This window comes from Brachionichthys hirsutus, chromosome 20 (assembly GCF_040956055.1).
Source record: "Brachionichthys hirsutus isolate HB-005 chromosome 20, CSIRO-AGI_Bhir_v1, whole genome shotgun sequence".
Lineage (NCBI taxonomy): Eukaryota > Metazoa > Chordata > Actinopteri > Lophiiformes > Brachionichthyidae > Brachionichthys > Brachionichthys hirsutus.
The window spans coordinates 11,166,112-11,193,961 of record NC_090916.1 but is presented as its reverse complement, the minus strand read 5'-3'; the positions used below and the strand labels follow the sequence as shown (position 1 = coordinate 11,193,961).

At 45.4% G+C, this 27,850-nt stretch overlaps 1 protein-coding gene across 1 annotated transcript; it reads right to left on the bottom strand.

Moving 5' to 3' along the window:
• Positions 1–1,389: 1,389 nt before the first annotated feature.
• LOC137909694 (zinc finger protein 292-like) lies at positions 1,390–19,692 on the bottom strand (the record flags this gene model as incomplete). Its single annotated transcript, XM_068754155.1, has 9 exons — positions 19,336–19,692; positions 19,147–19,218; positions 12,945–13,099; positions 11,666–11,744; positions 10,234–10,372; positions 8,785–8,987; positions 8,291–8,427; positions 3,718–3,859; positions 1,390–2,985 (listed from the first exon to the last, which is right to left on the bottom strand). Coding segments are annotated over exons 1-9 (2,880 nt in total), but the record flags the coding sequence as incomplete, so codon positions are not given.
• Between the last annotated feature and the right edge of the window lie 8,158 nt (positions 19,693–27,850).

Below are 27,850 nucleotides of genomic sequence, written 5' to 3'. Positions count from 1 at the left end.
ACCACCAAGAGACTTTGGGCTATTAAATGATCTAAAACACCGGCAACAAACAAATTTGCCATCCCTGACAATTGCTGGCCATTTGGTCCTTTTGTTTTTCTTGGCTGGCCTCTGACATTCTGAATTGATTTGAGGGAGGACTGAGCATTTATGAGGCCCTTTGTTGGTGTCCGTTTGAGCTTCGCTGTCCAGAGGCTGAAAATTGGATGGCATGTGACTTTTCATTGATGTTTGTTGTCGAGACTGGGGCCTTGAGCCTAAAAAGTGTGAATGTGAAGTGTATGGAAGAACAAAATCCTCTTCTGGTTGTGATGACTCCTTAGTGCTGTTCATGCGTGTGGGTAAAACCAACTGGGATGCATTTTGTGGTAAATGCAAAGTATCTGCTGGTCTCTTCATCAATGATCCCATCCCAGAGCAAGATGGGACACCAAGTGTCAAAGCAGTACTACTAGAATCAACTTGAGTCCGCACTTTTTTGTTAGAGGGAAAGACTACAGAGCAACAGTTTTGGATTTGTTCCCTTCCGGGTGTTGTTGGCCAGTTTTCGCTGTCTGGATTACTATCAGTTCCTAGCTGAGCAAGGACAATCGGATTTAAAACATTTTCCATCACATGTGAAGTATTCTCATTGTGGGCAGTTGAGAAATGGGAATTTACAGGAGCATACTTTGTGCTTGTAGCCATGTTATTGTGAGGATTTGATTGGATAACATTCTGCCTCTGAGCTGCATGAATATTTGCGCTGTTGCCTTGCTGGCTTTGAGTTAGGGAAACTGATTGCTTATTCAGTGCCGAAGCACAAGTCATCTTTATTTTAGTTCGAGCAACCTTCCATTGCTGGTAGAAGCCTGGGTGAAGGGACTTCATGTGCTTGGTAACACTACTGTGGGTGCTGTAGTGCCGAGTGCAGGTTTCAAATGCACAGTGAAACCGCTCCCTCTGTCTTGGAGCTGGACCACTAGCCACTGATGTCAGAGAGTTCTCAGCTCTGTTCCTAGTTAATGGCTGTGATGCTACCATTGGTGGGAGAATGTGTGTAATTCTCGGCTCTATGGAGTTCTGGACCGCCGGTAATTCCAGTGACAGGTTACTACTGCACAATTGCCCTTGCTGCCCTGGTGATGGTAAATTGTAACATGCTGATCCAGTATTTCGATTACTGAGGTGCATTTCTTCCTGGCCTTGGGAGCATTTTCCACTATAGTCATGTGAGCAAGTTGATCTCAAACAATCAAAAGAATGACCGCCTGACCCATCCACTATGTGTTTATCAGCATTGACAGGTTGAATCACAGGATTATTAAAACCCTGCATCTGACCAGTGGGATTAGACATAGCGTGTTGTTCATGCTCATCTCTGTATGGTCCTGAGACGCCCACAGGTACTTGCGATGATTCCAGTGAACCCTCAGTGGATGCCGGCAGCCTTCTGTGAGCTGGAATCAGAGGACTCCCAGTGCTATATTCTGCTTGAGAAGTCTCAGATTTAATCGGTACGTTACCACTTCTTGAAAGAATTTGCTCAATAAGTGAAAGGTCAGGTTGTTTATTTTTTGAGTTATGTTGAGAGGATGTGCCTTCCTCCTCTTGCATCGGATGTTTCTCCTGATGCAAATCCAATTGCTGCTGCGAGTGGAATACTTTTCCACAGTCTGCAAATTTACAGGTGAATGTTTTATAATGCTGTGCCTCATGGTCATAGAGTCTGAAAGCTTCATTGAAAACTTTCCCACAGTTTGGAAACATGCATTTAGCCTTAAAGAAAGAATGCATTTTCCTATGTAAGAGGAGCTCAGTATTTGTCAAGAAACTTGCCTTGCAGTTCAACTGTATACAGATGTAGGACTTCACACCACAGTGGACCTGTAAGTGATCATTAAGGTGGGTGACACTAATAAAGTGGCGATGACAGTATTGGCAAACAACCTTTTTGCTTTGCATTTCCAGGAAGGTCTTGGCTTCCTCATTGTCTCCATAAGCTCTAACATGTGCAACCAGATTTTTGAAAAATTTGAAACTCCTTCGACATTTTCCAACAGGGCACACGTTGGCCTCTGTGGTATCCGTGTTGCACCTTACCACCCTGGCCTGAATTGAGCCGCCATCTTGCTCTTTGGAATCATTGTGTTCATTTTCTGTTTTTGCCTTCAACGCTGCCACGACAGGCGCTGCAGTTTTAGGATAAGCCAATGTCTTGTTTGTCTTAATTGCAGTCAGCCTTTCCTTGCACGACTGTTTCACATGCGATGTTACATGGGGAATCAATGTGTCTTTGGAGGAAAAGGTTTTAGCACATATTGGACAACTATACACACCACCACTCAGATGAGTCTGTGCATGACGTACGATCCTATGGCCAAGAAACTCCTTGTCGCACAGCACACAGTACTGCATATATACCTGCCAGTTTCTGAACCTCGCCGGTAGCAAACCTTTCTGGCTTAGCGTCTTCATGTCTGTGTTTGGTTGCCCTTTGTCTGTTACATCATTCAGTTCATCGGCGCCACCACTAAAGCCATCTGTGATATTCTGAGAAGCATCAAGTCTGAGAAAGTCTTCCTCTTTAGTGGGACCTTCAATATCATTGAGCAAATCAATGGACGATACTATTGAAGCTTCTTTGCCCATGAGTGCTAGACAGTGACGTTTCAGTGTTCGCCAGTCCCAAAACTCTGGGTCAAAAGGCCACTGGGTTTTCAAAACCAGCAGCAGTTCACAGTGCAGTGAGTTGGTAACAGGCATATTTTCCTCCTCGAGTTTTTGATCTGGTTCATTGTAAAGAGTCTCAACAGCATAGTATGAATCCACTGTGGGTGTCAGGAGAAACTCTGTCAGCTGGCAGGCCCGTTTTACCTCCAGGTCGGTGGGAAGCAAACATGAGATCGTTTTACACACAGTAGCTTTGATGCTTCCATCATCTGATTCCATCCGCAGAGCTCTTATACACAGTTCAATGGACACCGGCAATCCCGCACTATCAATCTATGAAAAAGAGAAAGTTGAATAAGATTAAACCGTCAAATAGGACAGGACACAACTATTCATGAAGCCTAAAAAGGAATAATCAACTGGTTGAAGATATTTCACGTCTCATCCTAAATGACGTAGAGTCCAGACACTTGTTTTTGACTCGTCTCCGACCTGCCATTCTCTCTCTCTCTCTCTCTCTCTCGCTCTCTCAACCCAGCCGGCCAGACAGATGGCCGTCCACCATGAGCCTAGGTTCTGTCCAAGGTTTCTGCCCGTTAAAGGGAAGTTTTTCCTTGCCTCCGTTGCTCTTGTGGGTCAAGTTGGGTTCTGTGTTTCCCTGCAGGTCTTTCCCTGCTAATCCTGTAAAGTATCTTGAGATGACTTTATGTTCTGATCTGGCACTATAGAAATAAAACTGAATTGAATTGAATAATCCTGTTGGAGCAGAAAACGAAGGGCCCAAAGCCACCAGAACAAAAAGACTCATCAGTAATCATTAACATTAACGTTTCTGGGGACAGAGGTCAGTACTGCATTTTGTGTTGCTGATAGATGGTGTCTTCGTCCTCCTCCACTGTTCAGGGACGGTTTCTCCAGTGTCACAAAAATGTCTTGTTTAACTCTTCTCTCAAACCACCTCTCTTCCCTGCTGACACCTGGACATTACTGTCCTCAAAGGAGTGTCCTGTGTCTTTCAGGTTTCATTAGGTCAACATGCTGAAAAGCTGCTGGCGGTTTACTCACCTCTGACTGGATGACCTTAATAAGGAACAAGATGTGATACACCGTTTTAGACAGGAAGGACATCTGGCGGCACTGGTCGAGGAAAGCCTGCTCCGATGCCTCTAAACGCCTCAGCAGCTTACTCCAACACAACGTCAGCTCCCTAATGTAGGAAGAAAAGGAACAATCAGTGCTTGTTCATCGTTTGTCAATGAATCACTGATGACCAGCAACCTTTGGGAGGACTTTGTTAGCAATGGACACGGAACACAAACTTTATTCAAGTGTTTTATGATATGTTCAAACTGAATGAACTGGTGGAAAGCAAGTCTACATTAAACCTCCTCTGCGACCGTTTACACACATCAAGAGCAAATAAAAACGTAACAAATGTGCTAAAAAATAAATGCCTATTTTGTCTACACACACACACGGTTTCCCGTCAACTTCTTGATCAAAAATGCCTATAAATCCATCTTAACTCACTCGGTACCGAAACGAGTATACTCGTCCAAAAGGTTTTTTCGCGGGGGGGGGGGGGGGGGGTTGTGTATGTCCTCAGTGAATATCAGACCTCTCCTACGCTATAATGACAACCTCCACCCTGTTGGGGGCAGTGCTGCCGTTTTTGGGTGGGTGGTCACCGTCTGTTACCATGTAATGAGAGACGAAACAGGAAGTATGCAGCGAGGAGGAGGGATAATGGCGCTGCAGTAGAGAACTATAAGCTGCTAAAACGGTGGAGTTTGGGTCACGGTACTGAGAAGAAAGCAGCTGTACCTGTTTGTTGACTCTGATGATCGTTTTGAATAACAATCACAACAAAATCACGGAGCTGAATAGTCCAGCGCTACCAAAGCGGACCGACACCCGCCATTCAACCCGGGGGTCAGTCAAAGTCCCGCCGAGTTCACCACACACACCAGCGCTTTTGTGTGGCGACACCAAAAACGTTGGGTTCGGATTCAGGTTAGGTTCTGGACGGATACAGTGAGCCCGACCCGGTTTCGTCAGACGAGCGGTTCCGTCTGGGTCATCGAGGAGCAGCCGCTGTACTGCTCGTAAATAAACGTGTTATCGCAACATTAAAAGCTCTTTATCAGTGTTTTTGTTATTGTTATTAGAAGTGATGATGATGAATATATTTATCAGATAGAATGTTAGAGTACAAGTACAGTCACACAGTAGCATGTATTACAGTACAAATAACGTCAAACATCCTGTCTAAGAGGAGCATTTCAAAAAAGCCCTTGCGGTCTTGTTTCCGTTGAAAGTCCTTCGTACATAAATCATCCACAAATAACAATACAAATAAAAATAAAACCAATATTAAATTACGCAATTGATGCAACGTAACATTAGAAAGACAAAAATAAAATGTTATTACACCGCCAGTGCAAACTAACAATTAATCTAAAATAAATTACACAACTGTTGAGATTTGCGATGTGTCACTAAAGCAGTGGTTCTTAACCGGGGTTCGGCGGAGCCTCCGCCGTGGAGGTCAAGACACACCCGACTCATCGTGTCAATTCGTGATGACACGCCCCCTCCTGGCCGTCACTGGCTGCAGATTATCACGCTACATTGCTTGGCCAATCAGTGCTGCGGGAATTTAGTGCGCTCAGTATTCAACGTGACTGTCGTGCTCATGCTGGTGAACAAAGCTAAGGTGCAGCAGTGCTAAAGAAACACGCCAGACTAGCTGAAGATGTTTTATTTGCTCTTACTGGTAATAATAAAGTTCCTTGTCCTCGATACCTCCACCTCCGCTCCGGGCTTCACTCTCTCCCTCTCACAGGGGAGGGGCGCACACACGCACTCGCATTCACACAATGAGCTACCCATCCCAACACAGGAGCGAGACACATCTCACACCAGACTAACTATGTCGAGCAAAAAAAGCGGTCGGACAAATATGTACAACACGGATTCACGTGCATCACGGAACGTATTTGGGAGTTAGCGTCCTATCGGCACTAAATCTTTTTTTATTGAAAGATACTGCATGACAAGTCAAAACAAAACATTAAACAAACATAATAAATACAATACGCTTTCCAGGGGGAGAATCTGCATGACGGAGCCCCCTCTAGTGTCGCACCAGCAAACCTAAAGGAACACTTTTTGAAGCTACACGGAGATGGGGAATTATTATTGCTAAGAAAGCCCTGGAATGTTTAATACCATTTGTTACAACATATCTTTGTGAGCAATCCTTTGAGGATGCCGGACATAAAAACGAAGAAAAGGAGCAGACTTTGCCGTGAACATGACATGAGAGCGGCACCGAGGTGAAGCCACGCACCTGAACTGTCTCTCAGGTAACAGCAGAATCACTCTGATTGGCCGGGATGTAATTTCTAGTGAGTTCATGCACTGTGTTTGTTTTGTTCTCTGAAGGTGATGTTCATGCACGGTTTATTTTGTGCACCATTAAAGAATCATATACCTATGTCTTGAATTGAGAAAAAAAACATATATTTTTTCACTAAAGAAGGGTTCGGTGAATGCGCATATGGAACTGGTGGGGTTCGGTACCACCAACAAGGTTAAGAACCACTGCACTAACTATACTAAGCAATAACTATTAGAGGTCAAGTCAGCGATCAGCAAGAAATGTGTCACTAAATCAATAAATACTAGAGTTAAAGTCATTGATCAGCTAGAAATGCGTCACTAAAGCAATAAATACTAGAGTTAAAGTCATTGATCAGCTAGAAATGCGTCACTAAAGCAATAAATACTAGAGTTAAAGTCATTGATCAGCTAGAAATGCGTCACTAAAGCAATAAATATTAGAGTTAAGTCATTGATCAGCTCAAAACGTTTCTCTGAACTAAAAGCTAGTTTTCTCTGTTTTCTGTTGAAAACGCTGATTTTGGTGATTTCCGCCTCTCTTCAGCGGCCAATATCTTTCCTGGTGAAAGAAGAGACTTTCTTTCATTTGGTAGGCTCATAGGTGACTGCATAGTCATAGTACTGCGTAGTCATAGTACAAATTAGGTGGGTCTCAAAATATAGCGCAAAATGAGCCGACAACTACTGGTACTGAATGAGTTAAAGTAGCAGTCCTCAACCTTTTTCCTGCCACGGACCGTTTGCATGCCGGACAATTTTTTTCTTACCAACAAACTTTATATTATGCACTTGCAATAACTATGAAACAAGTATTACACCAATATCTACTCACCATTATTGAGTAGATCACTAATGGTCTTTTAATCCAGGGTTGTTGGTTTCAATGTGCCGTAGCAGGTTTGATCCCTTCATTGTCTCGTTAACGAAGCTAACCAGCAGTAGATAACCCAAGTTTTAAGTCCGACTCCTGGTTTGTCTGTTAAAAAAAGTTTTCTTTTCTTGGAGATCATAGACTCTTCTTCTTCCTCCTTTTCCCATTAGCAAAGAAGCTCTCCGAAGACGTTTGTTTTGTGTTAATTTTCGCTAGTTTACGTCTGCTTTTAGTAACGTATCACGTAACCAAGAAAATTCACAGGCGAATGTTACGTTGGAGAAAATCCGGTAGTTTTTCAAAACAAAACACCTTTTAGACGCTGCCAACACCCCCCAAATCACAATAATTGCAGAGTGCATTGTGAATAAAATCTGAAAGGAATAAGTCTTGTGTGTAGAGAAAGGCATTTTTCAACTCGTGAGAACATTATCGTTTAGTATTCTCGTTTGTGGGATGGACGTTTCATTCATGATTCCTGTACAGCAGGTCAGGAGCCTATGGCTCGGGAGCCAGATGTGGCTCTTTTGATGGCCGCATCTGGCTCGCAGACAAATATTTAATTGTAAAAGAATTGTTTCGTTACACTCCTTTGCGAAAGAGCAAACCGGCGATGGTCACCGGCGACTCGAAAGCCGGTTCGCTATGAGGCAGCAATCAGACGAAGTCCGGCTTATATACGGCGTTCTGCTCACTGGGAAAGCGACAAACGCCAATTAATAGCGGGTCGATCTGCGTTCAAAAACATTGTCAAAGCAGCCATTTCAGTGGGAAAGTAGCAAACATACATGTCGTTGTGTCTATCTATCTATCGCCCAGGCAACGCAGGTGAGGCAGAGACACTGTTCAAGTGGGTTGCTGAATTTCGCTGTCGAAAATAGCGGTCGATGTGCGCATGTGCAAAACTGTCCGCACAACGGCCGGTTGCGAGATCAGGAAGTAAACTCCCCTCGTTTTAATCGCTTTGTCTGCCGGCTAATTTTAGAAACCCTTTGAGAAGATGGCTGAAAGAAAAAAAGACGAGGAGAATCGTACTTTTCACTTTGTAGTCACAAAGCCATCAGCAAAAGAAGTCACATTAATGGTAAGAAATATCCAGCATTGGTTAGAAACAGCATAACAACGTTATTAAAAATAATTCAGAGACTTATTGTACTTTAAACGTGTCATTACATAAAACGCACGCATTTACTTGTATTTAGTTTTAAACATATTTTATGGCTCTCACGGGGTTACGTTTAAAAATATGTGGTGTTCATGGCTCTCTCAGCCAAAAAGGTTCCCGACCCCTGCCATACAGAATCCTTGCATTAAAAACAAAGAAATTAGATGCACCAAATTGGTTGGCTGGGGTATTCTTACCAAGAGCAGGATGTATCTCCTTGGAGAAGCTGTCGTGTCAGGAATGCTGAGCAGAGGCTTAAAGCTGCCCTCTCATCTCCGTCTGACTCAAGGTTGCAGATCATCTCCAATGCATCGTGACAATCCTCCTTTGAAAGCTGGATAGAATTGAGTATAATGCAATTTACTTCAAATATTTTACAATCATACAGAAATGCCTCAATTTCTAGCAATCTCACGCCATCTAGTGGATGAAAGACTTTTTGCAGTAGAAGATCAAAAAGCGTACAGTCAATGAAAAAGTTCATTCAGACGGGAAGCGTAAACAGAAGAGGGCAGTCTAAAGATACTTACAGCTGCATTTGTTGTACACAGTTGAAAATAAAGTACTGCTACAGCTGCATCAGATACAATGCTGAGCTCTATTCGATACAAGACATGCTGCCAAATGTTTTCCTGTGTTCCTTTCCTCAATATAAATTCAATTCGAGACTCATGTACAGAGCGAAACTTACTTCGTCCATCAGCTGATCCTGTTCTGAGGTAGCACAGAGACAAACGAGGTGCATCTGCCTGAAATGTCCCTTCCCTTGAAAGGTCCGGCACTGAGAGCAAGTCCTTGCCAGCAGTGCAGCCTTTCCTGGCTGATTGTCCTTCATCAACTGCTTCACTCTCATCACCAAAAGAAACAGGCCCTCCTGCAGCAGGTAATCTTCAACTGGAAATCAGGAGGGAAATTCAAAGCGACAATTTAGTTTGATTTTCTAAACTGTGCTTTGAATGAGTTTTGCCTCAAGAGTGCAACCATATACCCCCCCACCCCCACACATACACACATACACACACACACACACACACAAGGAAGCAACTCTGATTGGCAATAAATTTCACATGCTGTTGTGCAAATGGAACGGACAATAGGTGGAAATTATAGGCAACTAGCAAGATACCCCCAATAAAGGAGGGTTCTGCAGGTGACCAGAGACCACTCAGTTCCAGGCCGTCTGGCTGGTGTTCTGGCCACCTTTGAACGCTGGCGGTGCTTTCACTCTCGTGGTAGCATGGGGCGGAGCTTACAACCCACACAAGAGGCTCAGCTAGTGCAGCTCATCCAGGATGGACATCAATGCGAGCAGTGGCAGGAAGGTTTGCCGTGTCTGTGAGCGTCGTGTCCAGAGCGTGGAGGCGCTACCAGGACAGGACATCAGGAGGAGGGCAACAACAGGACCGCTACCTCCGCCTCGGTGCAAGGAGGAAGACCATCCGCATCCTCATCAGGAGCATGCCCAGGCATTGCAGGGAGGTCATACAGGCATGTGGAGGCCACGCCCACCGCTGAGCTTCATTGTGACTTGTTTTAAGGACATCCAGCAACGCCCTGTTCTCCAACCTGCTCCACCTACGTTTCTCTCACTCCCAGGTACGGCGTGTAGCGTGAAGGGTCTCGTCCAAAGGCCCACCTGGATGTTACCACCCTGACCGTGATTCAAACCCACAGTCTATCTAACTATATACATACACACACACACACACACGGTATAACCATTAGCAGTGCACTACGATCACATGGGAATTTAGAGTACAAAAAAAGTCTCAACATGGCGTAAAGTGAATTGCGAGATGCTCCGAAACGGTTATAAATCTGAAGCTTGGGCTCCCTTTTGGCTTTTATAGAAAAGACGGAGGCGTGAATTATGATAAGAGGCATTCTATATATATAAACACTGCCATGTGAAAATCTGATACGGCAGAAACACCACAAACCTTTGCTTGTTCAAGTTATACAAAATAGTTGTCTGAAAGTTTAGTATCGGGATTAATCACCAGATACCAGGCAATGCACACCCCTAATATCCGTTATTGTCTTCAGCATTAACTTTAGTGATAGAGGCTACATTGCCGGGTTCCGTTCCTGTTAAGCAATATTGTTAAGACATTTTTTAGAGACATCTGCAAGTCCTCACCTTCTTCACTCTGAAGGTTTTTGTTGGCCACAATTCCTTCCAGGACCCTGTTGGTCCAAACACCATCATGCTGGCTCAAGGCAGACAGCAGAGACAGATGAGAAGTTATTCCAATCACCTGCAGCTCACTGGAAGCAAACTAGACACAACAGGAAAAGTCTATGACTCCAGTGCTGGTGCAGAAGATCTGGATATTCAAACTGCAAATGAAAAATAGGTTTGAAGTGCCTTAATCACAATAAATAGAGAGAGAGATGGCGAGGGAGGGAGAAACAGAGAGAGCGATAGAGAGCGAGGGAGGGAGAGATGGTTAATCATTGAATCCAAATAGATTTTTTAGCTGATCATGAGAATACATCTTCCGGAGCTTGGAAATTGCCAAAAGGTGTTACTCTTCACTTGAACGCAAAACTCCCGAGTGGGCTGAGTAATTTTCTGAAATCGTACATATACCGTATTTTCACGACCATACGGCGCACCTGGTGATTCGGTGATGTCTCAATAACGGCTGCTTTTTCGGTATTTTAAACATACAAAGGGCGTGCGGATCAAAAGGCGCGAGCATGATAGGTGCGCAAAATAATGCAGGAGCAAAACTGAGTTTGGTACTCATCTTTTTTTAATCGTCATTAATCAAACCCATCAAAGTCCTCATCCTCTGTTTCTGTATTGAACAGCTGCGCTTGATCTCCATCAAACATGCCGGGTTTGCTTTCTTCATTGTCAGTCACTTTCCGTGCCGTGTGGCGCCTTGCGAAGGCTCGAACAACAGTGGCAGCAGTACAACACAATCCTTTCACAAACTGTGGCGTAACTCACCGGCGCTGCGCTGCCTTCCACTCTTAGTGAAACTGTGGTCTCCTTCTGTCGTCCAGCGCTCCCACGCCGCTCGCAGTTTAACGTTGAGCGGTTGGAGTTTGTTGGTTAATCCACCCGGAATGATGATGACAAGCTAGTTTGCTAGTTAGCTCGTTAGCTAGCTTCACTTGGGTTTAGACAGTATCGGTGAGAGTCGCAGATCGCAGGAGCCGAGTTGCTGCAGGTCGTCTTGTTGCTTCCTCCTCTTCCTCCTCTTCCTCCATTGATTCATTAATGCTGGATTCTCTCTCCGCTGCTCTATTCCCGTGTTCTGCTGCGGGACCGACAGCCTCGAGTTGGAAATCCGCTTTGTCAGCACGCCATAATACTATGTTGAAGGACAGCATCGGTGCGTATCGCTCCGCGAGGCGCCTGATACGGCAGCCGTAACGCTCCGACAATCCACTCTCCTACATCCGCCTGACAACAAGACATATGGCGCGCGGACCATAGGGCGTTCGGCACATTTTGAAGATAATTTAAGACTTTTAGGTGCGTCTTATGGTCGCGAAAATAGGGTACATATCACATAATTGTTGCTGCTTCATACCAAAATAAGAATCCACAACTGTACCTTCACAGATGACTTGAATTCATTCCACAAGCCTTCTGGTACATCCTTCTTCAACGAGAGCAACAACTCCACAAAACTCCTGCACAATGAACAGGAAGAAATCGATAAAAGCATTAAATGGATCTTTGATGTTTGACTCGCCTCTGTTGGTTCTCAGGTTATGGCAAATCACGATGAGTCAACGGGACTTGATCGAGTTTGATAAAAGACGTTTCACATTAATCCAAGAGGCTTCTTCAGTTCTGAGAGGCTGGTAGAGACTCGGTTCCTTTGGGAGCAAATTCCTGCATTTATAATTAGTTGAAAGGTCTGCGCTCACACTGTGATTTCATCACGGAACGAACTTTCGGAGCAGCTTCGCGTGGCTGAAAAGGGCACTCGTCGATTGGACAAAGTAGAAGGGGAAGTCCCGCCCTCTCCCATGTTTTTTTTTTGAGTCCGCAGTTAGCGGCTGCTGCTTATTCACGGAGGGAAGCTCATTTAGCGTGTAACATCATAAATGTTACACAACGCTAGTCGTTTTTAACAAAAACAAAGTTGCTGGGGATCCGTAAAGTCTCCGGATGAGTTCTGAACAACGGAATGAAACACTCTCACGCTGCTGAACAGCTAAATCTCGGCCCTGGACTGTGTTAAAGCTCCGTGGAGCTGCAGGGAGAAGTCGTGCCAGTTACTGGTGATAAGTAGCTGATTCTGAAAAAAATATTAGAGTATTATAACGCATATTTAGTTAATGAAATCTACACACAGCGGTACATATTTTGCCACTTTTAATTTTTTTGGAGCAGCTTGGAGTGCCCGCTGTACTTCCTCTACCGGAGACGCACCGCGTACAGCTGATCCTGCCTTTGCTCCGCCAAAAGGAACCGAGACCCTCCTTTTCAGGCGGACTGTTTTGATTCTCTCCAGAGTCCGGATGCGCGTTCCCACTGGCCCAAACGGAGCGGATTATCCGAGGAAAGGAACTCTGGTCAGTCTAAAAGGGAGCAAACGGCGCAGTGGGAACGCACCCTTATACTCTTGTCAGAGCAGAACACAAAGAAACGAAGGAGGGACCGAAACCACCAAGGCGATCACACTCCCCAGGAGTATTAGCAAGGTGAAGGGTGTCAGAACTGAAGACTCTTGGAGGAAGGTGAAACGTCTTCTATCAAACTTGAACAAGTCCAGTTGAGTTATTTTTTGCTCATGGTGATTTACACACACAAAGGTATGTGTTCAGTATAGCTACTAGATTATGGGGCAGTCATTACATTCAATGTTGTTTAATGGCACTCACAAGGAGAGCCTCTCCACCACAAGAACAACATTTTCACACTGCAGGGAGAGGTATGGAGACGCTCGGGCGTAACTCAGCAGTGCGACGATGTACACTTCCACCAGGGCCAGGGGCTCGTCCTCCACCCTCCAGCGGCTTGCAAACTCCAGCAGCGTCTATATAGAAAGAAGCAAAGTACACTTTTTCAAACAAATGGTTAAACCCACATTTTGCCATTTCGACCATTGTCGGGCTCGCAATAAATTCAAAACAAAAGCTACATATAGCATGGCATCATGGGAGCTGTTGACTTCTGTAGATGTAGGAGTGAATGTTTGCTACCAGGGATTGTATACCATTTTTATCTCGTTGTACAACGTACAATGACAATAAAATATTTTTATTTCCATTTCAAAAGGCTAGCTGTCTTTAATGTTGTGCTTAAGATATGCATTGAAGGAGAGGATCAACACTCAGCAATCAAAAAAATCAAGTTTCATTGGAAAACTAATAAAATAAAGACCTCACTTGTAGATAAAGGCTGATAAAGCACAGGTATGGTTTATATAACAAAATACAAAATACAAAATGTGTTGATGGTTCACTTGTATGTATAATTTGCCTGATACACATGAGATGAGAGCTGCTCAGATGTACCTCAAAAATCTAATCTATCTGATTTTACATTGACAATGCTATATATCCTCTGTTACTGGTGTGCCAACAAGCATTTGTTGGTTTATTAGCAGGATTATGGAAAAACTGTTGGATGGATCTTGATGAAAAAAAACTGAAGATGGGTCTTGGTCTAACTTTGATTCCATTAAATTCTGAGGGCGATCCGGATAAAGAAACATCTGGACTTTCAGATGTTACCTATCATATTTGTGCCGTGATTTGTACTATAAAGTTATTTTATTATTATTTTGGCCTCACCTGACTTCCATGACTGCATGTGCAATAACAAACGTATACTATTAACATATGCAAAATACTGGTCAATCCTCGTCTCCTGCAGCTTTGACTTTATGCATCGGCTGCTCCAAACACTTCAGGAGCATTTCTGGATGCTATTTTAATACGCTTCATTAAACTAAGTTCTCTTTCTCATTCTGCTCTGGATGCTTGAGATGCAGCACAAACAGCTGAGATGTTTCAGCTCCTAGATTTTAGTGCTGCAGAACCACGTCTGAGAAGGTTCTGATTGACCCACGTTTGAGTTCTAGCCTCATTATGGACTTGAATTCAACACATTCACATTAATGACCTCCAGAACGTGGGTTCTGCAGAACAGCCTCACAGTAATGATCTCCAGAATGTGGGTTCTGCAGAACAGCCTCACACTTTAATGACCTCCAGAATGTGGGTTCTGCAGAACAGCCTCACAGTAATGACCTCCAGAACGTGGGTTCTGCAGAACAGCCTCACACTTTAATGACCTCCAGAATGTGGGTTCTGCAGAACAGCCTCACACATTAATGACCTCCAGAACATGGGTTCTGCAGAACAGCCTCACAGTAATGACCTCCAGAACGTGGGTTCTGCAGAACAGCCTCACAGTAATGACCTCCAGAACGTGGGTTCTGCAGAACAGCCTCACAGTAATGACCTCCAGAACGTGGGTTCTGCAGAACAGCCTCACAGTAATGACCTCCAGAATGTGGGTTCTGCAGAACAGCCTCACAGTAATGACCTCCAGAATGTGGGTTCTGCAGAACAGCCTCACACTTTAATGACCTCCAGAATGTGGGTTCTGCAGAACAGCCTCACACAGTAATGACCTCCAGAACGTGGGTTCTGCAGAACAGCCTCACAGTAATGACCTCCAGAACGTGGGTTCTGCAGAACAGCCTCACTTTAATGACCTCCAGAACGTGGGTTCTGCAGAACAGCCTCACAGTAATGACCTCCAGAATGTGGGTTCTGCAGAACAGCCTCACACTTTAATGACCTCCAGAATGTGGGTTCTGCAGAACAGCCTCACACAGTAATGACCTTCAGAATGTGGGTTCTGCAGAACAGCCTCACACTTTAATGACCTCCAGAATGTGGGTTCTGCAGAACAGCCTCACACTTTAATGACCTCCAGAATGTGGGTTCTGCAGAACAGCCTCACACTTTAATGACCTCCAGAATGTGGGTTCTGCAGAACAGCCTCACACTTTAATGACCTCCAGAATGTGGGTTCTGCAGAACAGCCTCACACTTTAATGACCTCCAGAATGTGGGTTCTGCAGAACAGCCTCACACTTTAATGACCTCCAGAATGTGGGTTCTGCAGAACAGCCTCACACTTTAATGACCTCCAGAATGTGGGTTCTGCAGAACAGCCTCACACTTTAATGACCTCCAGAATGTGGGTTCTGCAGAACAGCCTCACACTTTAATGACCTCCAGAATGTGGGTTCTGCAGAACAGCCTCACACTTCTCTGCCAGTCTCGCCATTTCTTCTGTTTCTCGCTCTCTCTCTTGAGCGCAGAGAGAGAGAGAACGAGCGAAGCACGGAGCGGAGATAGGAGGTATCGAGGAAAAGGGACTTTATTATGAAGTGCAAGTGGAATAAAGCAGCTTCATCTATCCAGCTCGTCTGGCGTGTCCCTTTAGCATTGCTGCACTTTAGCTTTGTTCACCAGCATGAAGGGAGTTAACCCCGGAGGAGAGGAGCGATCTCCCCGGTGTCACCTAACCACGGTCCCGAGACCAGAACCGGAAAGGGTTTACAACATATTCATCCAACCACTTTCTTTTTTTGCTTGACATCGTTAGTCTGGATTAAAATCACATGACGCACGACCAGGACAGCCCCACGTTGAGTACTGGGCGCACTAAATTCCCTGCAGCCAGTGACGGCCAGGAGGGGGCGTGTCATCACGAATTGACACGATGAGTCGGGGGCGTCTGGACCTCCACGGCAGAGGCTCCGCCGAACCCCTGAGACCGGCTCACCGAACCCCGGTTAAGAACCACTGAGCCCAAAAGAATCGCGTCTCCTTTCCACTCTGGCGCGCTGAGATGACGTCACCGCCCGTTCGCTTGTCATTATTATAAAGCGTCTTCCCTCCACATCGGCCACGCCGCTTCGTTCACTCAAACACCTGTGGACGCCGATTAGCTGCGTAAAGACGCACGTAACTCTCATCGTTAGCTGCAGCACCGGGCACCGGCCACTCACTGGCTCACATTGAAAAGTAGCACAGGATGAACTTTTACGTGTTTCTTTTATTTTACATTCAGGTTGGATTTTGTTTTTGTGCGCCGCGGAGATTTTCGCTGCGCAAAGACCGCATCAGCAGTGCGCAATTGCGCACGCGCGCAGCTTAGAGGGAACGTAGCCTACAAGCACTTGAATGTTCCGTTATCATTTGTATTTTATGTTGTTTTTAGACACCAGACGGAGCAGCACTCCTAATCTCATCATGTAGCTACTATGCCATGACAATAAAGGCTTTCTATTTTCTATTCACTGCCTATTACCCAGCTGAATGCTAAAAGTTGTATGGATAAATGTAAAAATTACCAAGGAACCCCTGCCTAACTTATTCTGTACCAGTTGCCCACTGGAGTGTGAATATGCGTATGTGAGGCCTCATGTAAAGCGCTTTGAGCACCGTGAAGGTGGACAAAGCGCTATATAAGTGTAGAACATTTAGCAGCGCTGTTTTTAGTTGGGTGATCACCATCCGTTTATGCAATGCAAAGAAGAAACAGGAGGGGGCAGAGCAGAGGAAGGAAAAAATGCTGCAAGAGCGATCGTAGAAATACGAACAACTTACACTGATGGAGAGCACGAGTCGCGGTATGAAGAAGAAAGTTACCATTTCAGTGATTGAAAACGATCACGGTGAAGTCATGGAGCTGATTGCTACTGAAGCGGACCGAACCGACGATCAACCCGGACCGAGCGGTGGTCGGCCCAAGTTGCACCGCGTGTCACCACACACTGCAACTCATGGTTCAACTCAAGATTCGGACGGATTAAGCGAGCCTGACCCAGATTCGTCAGACGAGTGGTTTTCGCCCGGAGCAGCCGGCATCCCTCTACATCGGGGGTCCGGACTCGGAAACCGTCCCATACGGACCCGGACCTACAGCCCAAAACGAAGGTTATGATATAAAACCTGACAGCACACTTCTATTTTAACTGCCGCCGCTTTTGTAGTCTTTACGGTAGTGGTTTAGCAGATGAGAAAATGCACAGACCAATCGCATGCGAGTTAAGCTATACCATGTGATACTACTCAACCAATCAAGTCTCTGCATCAGTGCAGACAGATGCAAGAGACACATGAAAAGATGATAGAAAGAAAAAGATAGATAGTGATACAGGTCAGGTAGAGAGAGAAAGAGAAGACGATTGAGACTGAGAATGAGAAAAGAATAAGGAACAAATGGCGTGCTGCAAAAAAAGAAAATAGAGCATTTAATCCAGAATGGACGGACTCCTATCGGTTCAAACTTCCCGCTGGGAGCACTAAACCAGTGGGTCTCAAAGGTTCTGAAACCGTGGAACTTACTAGAAAGGCCAATGAAACTCCATCATGAGACAAAACATAAAAGGTTTTAACGAACAAAATATCGTTCCAGGCTCAGCCTCACGGAGTGATACGTACCGATGCTGTCCTTCAACATAGTATTATGGCGTACTGACGAAGCGGATTTCCAACTCGAGGCTGTCAGAACACGGGAATAGAGCAGCGGCAAGAGAATCCAACATTAATGAATCAATGGAGGAAATCGAGGAAGAAAGAAGGAGACCTGCAGCAATTCGTCTCCTGCGATCTGCGACTCCGTGCGCGCCGTTCTCACCGATACTGTGAAGCTAGCTAACGAGCTAACCAGCAAACTAGCTTATCATCGTCCCGTGTGGATTAACCAAAGAACTCCAACCGTTCAACGTTAAACTGCGAGTTGCGTGGGAGCGCTGGATGACAGACGGAGACCACAGTTTCACTAAGAGTGGAAGGCAGCGCAGCGCGGGCGAGTTACGCCACCATTTGTGAATGGATTGTAGATGCTTGGGCTAACTGTCTGCTAGCATTGTTGTTCGAGCTTTCGCAAAAGACGGCATCATTTCCGAGGCGTCGCACGGCACGGAAAGTGACTGACAATGAAAAAAGAGAACCCGGCATGTTTGATGGAGATCAAGCGCAGCTGTTCAATTCAGAAACAGAGGATGAGGACTTTGATGGGTTTGATTGATATCGATTAAAAAAATGTGAGTACCAGTCCTGCTCTATTTTACGCACCTATCATGCCCGCACCTTTTGAGCCAGCGCGCCCTATGTGTGTTTAAAATAGAGAAATCACCAGGTGCGCCATATGATCGTGAAAATACGGTAGTTAGTGAGAGAACATTATACATATCTGCAGTCATACATATATGTTCAGATTTATTTTACGTGACAATAAATATTGTCAAAGTTTTTGTATTGTACTGAATTCTTTTGATTTGACAGTCAGCTATTGATTACATGCAGATACAACAAGGCTACTTAAATATATATATTACACTAAATAGTTAGACATTATGATCTTCTGGAGCTTCGCTTCAAGTCATTTTCTCCAACTGGACCTCTTTAAATTTTTGTAGAATATCCCTGCTCTATATATATGAAATATATATGACAATAGCATGAATGTTCTGGAGATAGTATTTATACTTGAGCTGGGGGATATAGAATCAAGAAATGTTATTGTCAGTCCAACACTTGCATGAAAAGAACGAAATTTGCACTCTGGTCCCAGTTAGAGGCGTATAAGAAAGTCATTCAAACAGAAACAGTCATTCAAGTGCAGTTGTAAAATATATACACAGTAGGAATTGCACAAATCCTTGAATAGCAGCATACAATACACCTATGACTGCACGCCAACCCATCCCTCCAACGCCATCATCAAGCTCTCTGATGACACCACCGTGGTCGGGCTCATCTCAGGCGGAGATGAGTCGGCGTACAGAGACGAGGTTGGTAAACTGGTGGCGTGGTGCTCGGTGAAGAACCTTTCATTGAACACCACAAAAACTAAAGAACTCATCATGGACTTCCAGACCCGGCTCCACTAACCATCATTGGGGGCTGCGTGGAAAGGTGATAGAATAATTTACATATTTCCATTGATCTAAACTGTTAGAGAAGAACAGCCCCATCTGGTGGGCAGCGATGTTGTTGTGCACTCTGAAGATACTATGATGTCACTAGAGTCAATGGGAGGAGCCATGACCTGGAAGCGGAAACAGTACTGCATTACGGTGTAGGACTGCATCATGGTGTGGTACTGCATCACCGTGGGGTACTGCATCACGGTGTGGTACTGCATCACCGTGGGGTACTGCATCACCGTGGGGTACTGCATCACCGTGGGGTACTGCATCACCGTGGGGTACTGCATCACGGTGGGGTACTGCATCACGGTGGGGTACTGCATCACGGTGGGGTACTGCATCACCGTGTGGTACTGCATCACCGTGGGGTACTGCATCACCGTGGGGTACCGCATCACCGTGGGGTACCGCATCACCGTGGGGTACCGCATCACGGTGTGGTACCGCATCACCGTGGGGTACCGCATCACCGTGGGGTACCGCATCACCGTGGGGTACCGCATCACCGTGGGGTACCGCATCACCGTGGGGTACCGCATCACGGTGGGGTACCGCATCACGGTGTGGTACCGCATCACCGTGGGGTACCGCATCACCGTGGGGTACCGCATCACGGTGTGGTACCGCATCACGGTGTGGTACCGCATCACGGTGTGGTACCGCATCACGGTGTGGTACCGCATCACGGTGTAGTACTGCATCACGGTGTGGTACTGCATCACGGTGTGGTACTGCATCACGGTGTGGTACTGCATCACGGTGTGGTACTGCATCACGGTGTGGTACTGCATCACGGTGTGGTACTGCATCACGGTGTGGTACTGCATCACGGTGTGGTACTGCATCACGGTGTAGTACTGCATCACGGTGTAGTACTGCATCACGGTGTAGTACTGCATCACGGTGTAGTACTGCATCACGGTGTGGTACTGCATCACGGTGCGGTACTGCATCACGGTGCGGTACTGCATCACGGTGTAGTACTGCATCACGGTGTGGTACTGCATCACGGTGTAGTACTGCATCACGGTGTAGTACTGCATCACGGTGTAGTACTGCATCACGGTGTAGTACTGCATCACGGTGTAGTACTGCATCACGGTGTGGTCAGTAGCGGAGAGGAAAACCCTGCAGAGAGTGATCGACACAAGCCCAGAAGATCACCGGCTGCTCTCTGCCCCCCCCCTGGACTGTATCACCGGCTGCTCTCTGCCCCCCCCGGACTGTATCTCCGGCTGCTCTCTGCCCCCCCCCGGACTGTATCTCCGGCTGCTCTCTGCCCCCCCCCCCGGACTGTATCTCCGGCTGCTCTCTGCCCCCCCCCCCGGACTGTATCTCCGGCTGCTCTCTGCCCCCCCCGGACTGTATCGCCAGCTCTCGCTAGCTCAGCAGAGCTACAAACATTGTCAGAGCTTGTTCAACCTGTTGCATGAGCAGGAGCAACAGACTCAGGGACAGTTTTCTCCCGGAGAGCCATCAGAGCTCTGAACGACAATCAGGACTAAACAGGACACCAACTCACCATGTGCAATAACTAATGCATTCTATTTCTACACGCAAAGTGCTGGACAGTCTCACCGCATGCACTGTTGATCACTTTAAATTTGTGTCGTTTTAGGCTGCTTTTGTTTCATTACTTGAATTTTATTATTGAACTTTATGTTGTATTACGCACCGGACGGAGCAGCGCTCCTAATCTCATTGTGTAGCCACTATGCAAGGACAATAAAGGCTTTCTATTCTATTCTAATAAAATAAAATGAGTCCAACAAGGCAGCAGTGATTATGACCTAGATCCACCTCTGAGTTATCCACTGCTCATCGATTATACTTGATATATTGCGGGTTGTTCCACGCAAGATGTATGAAATTATCACATCGTGACCATCGAGGACAAATTGTTAACACAAATGTTTTAATGCATCGGTACGTAATACTCTTTGGAGTAACCTCCAGTGTTGGATTCGAACCAGCCTTTACCAGCACCTGACCGATAAACAGGCCACACCTCCACACAAGCCTGGATTACTGGTGTGCGGCCATGACGGAGCCCTCACTTTAGAATAAGCCTTTCTTCAATAAGGATTTACACACATATACAATGTTACATATTACAGCTTGAACACACCCTAAGCAGGAACACATTCATTTATAACAACTTATTTACAACTACTAGTGCAGCTAGCACAATTAGCATAGCTAGCGTGACTTTCAACTCTTATCTACATGCTCATATCAGCAGCCAGCAGACCTTCTCCTCTCACCACTGAATGGTTGTAATGTCAATATCCCTGGTAAAAATGGGGTGTGAAGTCAACGTGGCTCAAGCAGTTCACACGACTTGCCCACCGTGCCGTCAATCAGAACACGGTAGCTCTTTTAAGCCAGGCTACACAGAACACAGGGGATTTGAATGGGGTATAATGTATCGATATTCACAGTTGCAAAATAGATACTCTCCGGGGAAATAAAATGTCTATACTGTATATATCGTTGAATCAATTTTTTTTCCTACACCTTAGTTAAGAGAGTGCGTGAAGAGAAAAAAAAAAGTTAAGACCCCAGGTGAGGTCACGAGTTACTAAGGCGTTAATTTTTCTTGTGCATCAAAGGTGTTGAATTTAACATTTATATCGCGATCTAGAGAAGGAATCAGAATCAGAATTTATCGAGTAAAGCTTAAAAATAGCGAGATATTGGTTTTAGGCCATATCGTGCAGCCCTAATTCATACTTCTATTTATTAGGATATGCCATAGCCATATAATAGTTACATTATTTACCATTAAAAACTCCTTTAGATTCTTCCAACTACGTCACTATCTAGAGAAACATGCCGAATTTGAAAGAGTTAGACAACAACCAGAACACTTTGAACAATATTGGATGGAAGTAGTGGAGAGCAAAAAGGTGTTAATAAAGATAATTTCTAATCTGTACAAAATTATTCAAGCAGAACAGGAAGATAACACATTGGATTTGAAATAAAATGGGAATTAGAACTCCACAGTAATTAAAGATTCAGATTGGGAAGATTCATGGGGGATTGGCACAGGTGTCTCAGCAGCCCAAACTGGAAGGAGTTTAGCAGGAAGTTAAGAATGAGATTTTTTAAAACCCCAATCATTGTAGCCACTTATAATAAAAGTACAAGCGCCTTATGTTGGCAAAACTGTGGGCAGCTGGGTGATTCCTCCCACATATTCTGGGAATGTCCTATTATCAAACCTTTTTGGGAAAAAGTAAAGAAGGAAATTAATGTGATTTTAAACTGGAACATAACAATCGACATCTCCCTGATAATGCTTAGTGGTAACATATCTGATGTCAGTGAAAAAAGTACAATATATCTGGTCAGGGTTTTGGTGCTGGTTGCTCACAAAATGATTACCGTGAATTGGCTCAAACAACAGCCGCCTACAGTGGAACAGTGGGTCCAAAGACTGAGGTCAGTGAACTGTATGGAGGAGACCCCGGCAGTATTACGGCTAAATAAGGACAAATCCCTAAAAAGATGGGCGCCTGTGATTTCGTATTTGGACAATAACAATTCTTGCTTTAGCTCCCTTTTTCAGGATACTTGCTATTTCTTTCTAATTGTGACCATTAATAATTCAAGTTTGCAAATGATGTATATGTGCAATTATGTCAAGGAATGTTTTGTTTTAATAAAGAGTTCAAAAATAAAAAAAATAAAACTCCTTTAACAACCTAACCCATCTGGAACTCCCCCAGCCATTTGGAACTTAAAAAACCTCTTGGATGAGATGTCAAAACTTCTTCAAGCTTGTCCTACAAGTCCAGTTGACTTTATTTGACACATTAATCTACCATGACCCGGATGACTGAAAATCCACACATAAATATACACTTTGTTTTGTTCCTGGATCTTAAGTCTTGCATCTGGGTGACAAACCCAATTTTGTGTATGGTAACTTGATTTAATATTCCAATACTGCATTTCCCTGAAGGAGATGTACTGTACCTGCTGAGAAGTTAATGGTAGGTTAGAGTCGATTACACAATCATATCTTAGTATAATGTCCAGAACGTCCATGGCTCTGAGCATCAGCAGGAGTGTAATCTCTGAACATGATGGGGCAGTGTTGCTTCAATTTAAACAACGTGATGAGCAATTTGATGTGGCAATATGTCACAGTAGGCAGCCCTTCTGTCAAAACACGTGGGGAAAATTAAATGTTATTGTATTATTTGCAATATTAGATTAGCTGTGCTAATCACAGATTAGTTCCACAACAATTATACTGTCTGTTATTCCTAATCTTCCATTAACCCTATTGGACTTCACAAAAGCACAACAAACTCAAGGAATACTACAAATTGGGGTGTTGGTGTTAGTTATTATTCGCATCTGCCGTTTCAACAAGAATAGAAGGAGAAAGTCAGACAGCACTTGAGAAATATATCCTACTATATAATGCCAGACCTGCCCTTCTCTCTCGCGTATCAACACACTGAAACAAGGGACAGCTTGCCACGATATCTCCAGAACAGGATTTGATCAAATGAATAATCTAATACATAAAAATCCAAGTACAGTAAACTCAAAAATGTAATGACCTCCCCAGGGCCAACCATAGCACACATATTACTATGGTCGGCCAGCACGTAATTACATTACAGTCAGCTAGCATGTTATATTGCTAAGGTAGGTGAGCTAGCATGTTATATTGCTAAGGTAGGTGAGCTAGCATGTTATATTGCTAGGGTAGGTGAGCTAGCATGTTATATTGCTAGGGTAGGTGAGCTAGCATGTTATATTGCTAAGGTAGGTGAGCTCGCATGTTATATTGCTAGGGTAGGTGAGCTAGCATGTTATATTGCTAAGGTAGGTGAGCTAGCATGTTATATTGCTAAGGTAGGTGAGCTAGCATGTTATATTGCTAGGGTAGGTGAGCTAGCATGTTATATTGCTAGGGTAGGTGAGCTAGCATGTTATATTGCTAAGGTAGGTGAGCTAGCATGTTATATTGCTAAGGTAGGTGAGCTAGCATGTTATATTGCTAGGGTAGGTGAGCTAGCATGTTATATTGCTAGGGTAGGTGAGCTAGCATGTTATATTGCTAGGGTAGGTGAGCTAGCCTAGCTAGCGGTCAAAATGAGTTGCATCTGTTCACTCTACTTCAACGATTAACTCAAAGTTAACTGAGAATGAATTTATTCAAACAAATTGCATCTACATTTGTCATTCAAGCAAGATTTTGATTTTAAAACAAACATTTTCATAAAATCTCCAGCTAAAACGTTACGCTACGACTATTGATGACGCTAATGAGCTAGCTTGTTGCTGAGATATGTGAGGAAAAATAACTCACCCTACAAAATCCTTGGCAATATTCCGAGGAAGACTGGTCCGGAGCATCGCCGCTTCCTTCGATAACAATTTCTTGCAGTCGTTGCAACTGTTTTTTGAGCTCGTCTATGGTTCCACCGATCCTGTTCTCAGAACAACGGTCCTGCTCGGCCTCCTCATCCGCCATCTTCGCCAGCAGCTCCAGCGCGTACCACCATCGGCACGTAACTCCCTGCGCTCGACGTCTTCTTCTTCTTTTCCTTTTTCTGCGGCTGGCAAACAACGTTTGGTGTGCATTACCGCCTCCTTACAAATCGGAGTGTAAACTGACGTAGCTCCACGAGGTTCTTTGAGCAAGCCCAAAAATCACTTGGACGAAGCCTGTGTCCCTCACGTAGCTGTCTGTCCTGTTGGTATTGGAGACAAAGAATTACCATTTGTTTTATTGTGTCTTCTGTGCTACAACACTGTTCAATTGTTCCTGCCATTTTTTGCCATGTCTTACCTTACTCTGCTTTGACTTCTACCTTACTATAATTTACAGCCATCCTAATCTCTATCTACTATTTGATTGTATCTTTTCTTTTCTGTTAGTTCATTTCCTTCCACCCCTCCATGCTGATATTCATATGAATTTGACTTTTACAGTTATAATGTTGAGTCATGTATATTGCAATTTCTATGCATGTAATTTCCAGTTGCATGTTCCTGATGATCACCAAAGAGTTACTTGGTGTAACTTCCTCCACCAGACTGAGAGCTAAATAATTGCCCTGTTTATATAAACTAAAACTCAAGAGCTTTTTAAGACTCTGAGATCAGTGAGATGATACATGCTAGAATATAACTATAATGTATTTACAATATAGCCAGTTGTTCATAACATGTTGAGGAATCTGCCGAGCACACTACTGATTAGAGAGCTGATATCCAGAAAAGTTCAGGAAAAATATTCAATATCAGAGGATAAAGCTGATGAGATACCATGAGGTTATGGGAAAAGGTGTTTGAGGCTAGACTATGTACAGAAGTGAGTATTTGTGAGCAGCAGTATTGCTTCATGCTGATGAAGAGTACCACAGACACAACGTTAGCGTTGATGCTAGCAATGGAGGAGAATCTCGAGAAGTGGAGGTCTGCTCTAGAAAAGAGAGGGATGAAGGAGAGCAGGAGTAAAACAGAGTACATGTGTGTACATGAGAAGGTACCAGGGGGGACAGTGAAGCTACAAGGAAGAGACGTAAAGAAGGGAGAGGACTTCAGGTACCTCGGGTCAACAGAGCAGAGTGATGGAGAGAATGTGGAAAGGAGGTGAAGAATCGTGTGCAGGCAGGCTGGAACGGGGGAGGAGAGTATCAGGTGTGCTCTGTGATAGGACGAAGGGACAGGTCTACAAGACAGTGGTGAGGACAGCCATGATGGACGGCTTAGAGACAGTGGAGAGGACAGCCATGATGGACGGCTTAGAGACAGTGGTGAGGACAGACATGATGGACGGCTTAGAGACAGTGGTGAGGACAGCCATGATGGACGGCTTAGAGACAGTGGTGAGGACAGCCATGATGGACGGCTTAGAGACAGTGGTGAGGACAGCCATGATGGATGGCTTAGAGACAGTGGTGAGGACAGCCATGATGGACGGCTTAGAGACAGTGGTGAGGACAGACATGATGGACGGCTTAGAGACAGTGGTGAGGACAGCCATGATGGATGGCTTAGAGACAGTGGTGAGGACAGCCATGATGGATGGCTTAGAGACAGTGGTGAGGACAGCCACGATGGACGGCTCAGAGACAGTGGTGAGGACAGCCACGATGGACGGCTTAGAGACAGTGGTGAGGACAGACATGATGGACGGCTTAGAGACAGTGGTGAGGACAGCCATGATGGACGGCTTAGAGACAGTGGTGAGGACAGACATGATGGACGGCTTAGAGACAGTGGTGAGGACAGCCATGATGGATGGCTTAGAGACAGTGGTGAGGACAGCCATGATGGACGGCTTAGAGACAGTGGAGAGGACAGCATGATGGACGGCTCAGAGACAGTGGTGAGGACAGCCATGATGGACGGCTTAGAGACAGTGGTGAGGACAGCCACGATGGACGGCTCAGAGACAGTGGTGAGGACAGCCATGATGGACGGCTTAGAGACAGTGGTGAGGACAGCCATGATGGACGGCTTAGAGACAGTGGTGAGGACAGACATGATGGACGGCTTAGAGACAGTGGTGAGGACAGCCATGATGGACGGCTTAGAGACAGTGGTGAGGACAGCCATGATGGACGGCTTAGAGACAGTGGTGAGGACAGACACGATGGACGGTTTAGAGACAGTGGTGAGGACAGACATGATGGACGGCTTAGAGACAGTGGTGAGGACAGCCACGATGGACGGCTTAGAGACAGTGGTGAGGACAGCCACGATGGACGGCTTAGAGACAGTGGTGAGGACAGCCACGATGGACGGCTTAGAGACGGTGGTGAGGACAGCCATGATGGACGGCTTAGAGACAGTGGTGAGGACAGCCACGATGGACGGCTTAGAGACGGTGGTGAGGACAGCCACGATGGACGGCTTAGAGACGGTGGTGAGGACAGCCATGATGGACGGCTTAGAGACAGTGGTGAGGACAGCCATGATGGACGGCTTAGAGACGGTGGTGAGGACAGCCATGATGGACGGCTTAGAGACAGTGGTGAGGACAGCCATGATGGACGGCTTAGAGACAGTGGTGAGGACAGCCATAATGGACGGCTTAGAGACAGTGGTGAGGACAGACATGATGGACGGCTTAGAGACGGTGCGTTTACATGGACACATTTAACCCGGTTAAAATCCTGATCGGAATAAAATGCTTCATGGACACACCTTAACCGGAATAGTCTAACCCGATCCTGCCTGATCCGGTCACAATTCTATCCCGATGGAGAGGGGTGCTTTATACCGATTTGTGACCCGGTCAGGGCGCATGAAAACACTTATTCCGATGTTTCGGTACAAGTCGTCCTTACTGCGCATGTCTGTGACGTCAGCTACACGCGCTGCTGCTACTGCCGGAAGCTAGTTGAAGCAGAGCGGGCGAAAAGCACGGCGGGCGGAAGACAGAACCGGTCAATATCTGAGACAAACATGTTGCCGGAGACATTAAAGGCGGAAACTAAAAGCGCAAACGGGGAAAACGAGCGAAATAACGCTGACGTTTCAGGCAGGAAAGCGCGGAGCGATGATTTGTTTACAGCGGAAGTTGCTACGCTACGCTTCTTCTTCTACCATTTCCGGTGCTTTTGGTCAAACTGCGCATGTGAGAATATTCTGTTCCGATCAAAAGTGTGATGCATGAACACGCAAATCCTAATCGGATCGGATTTTTAGGGTCCATGAACACGCATCGGATCACAAGTTTAATCTGAACTCTGATCGGAATAAAGAAACGTTGTCCGTGTAAACGCACCTAGTGGCTCTGAGGAAAAGACAGGAGGCGGAGCTAGAAGTGGAGGAGGACACGCA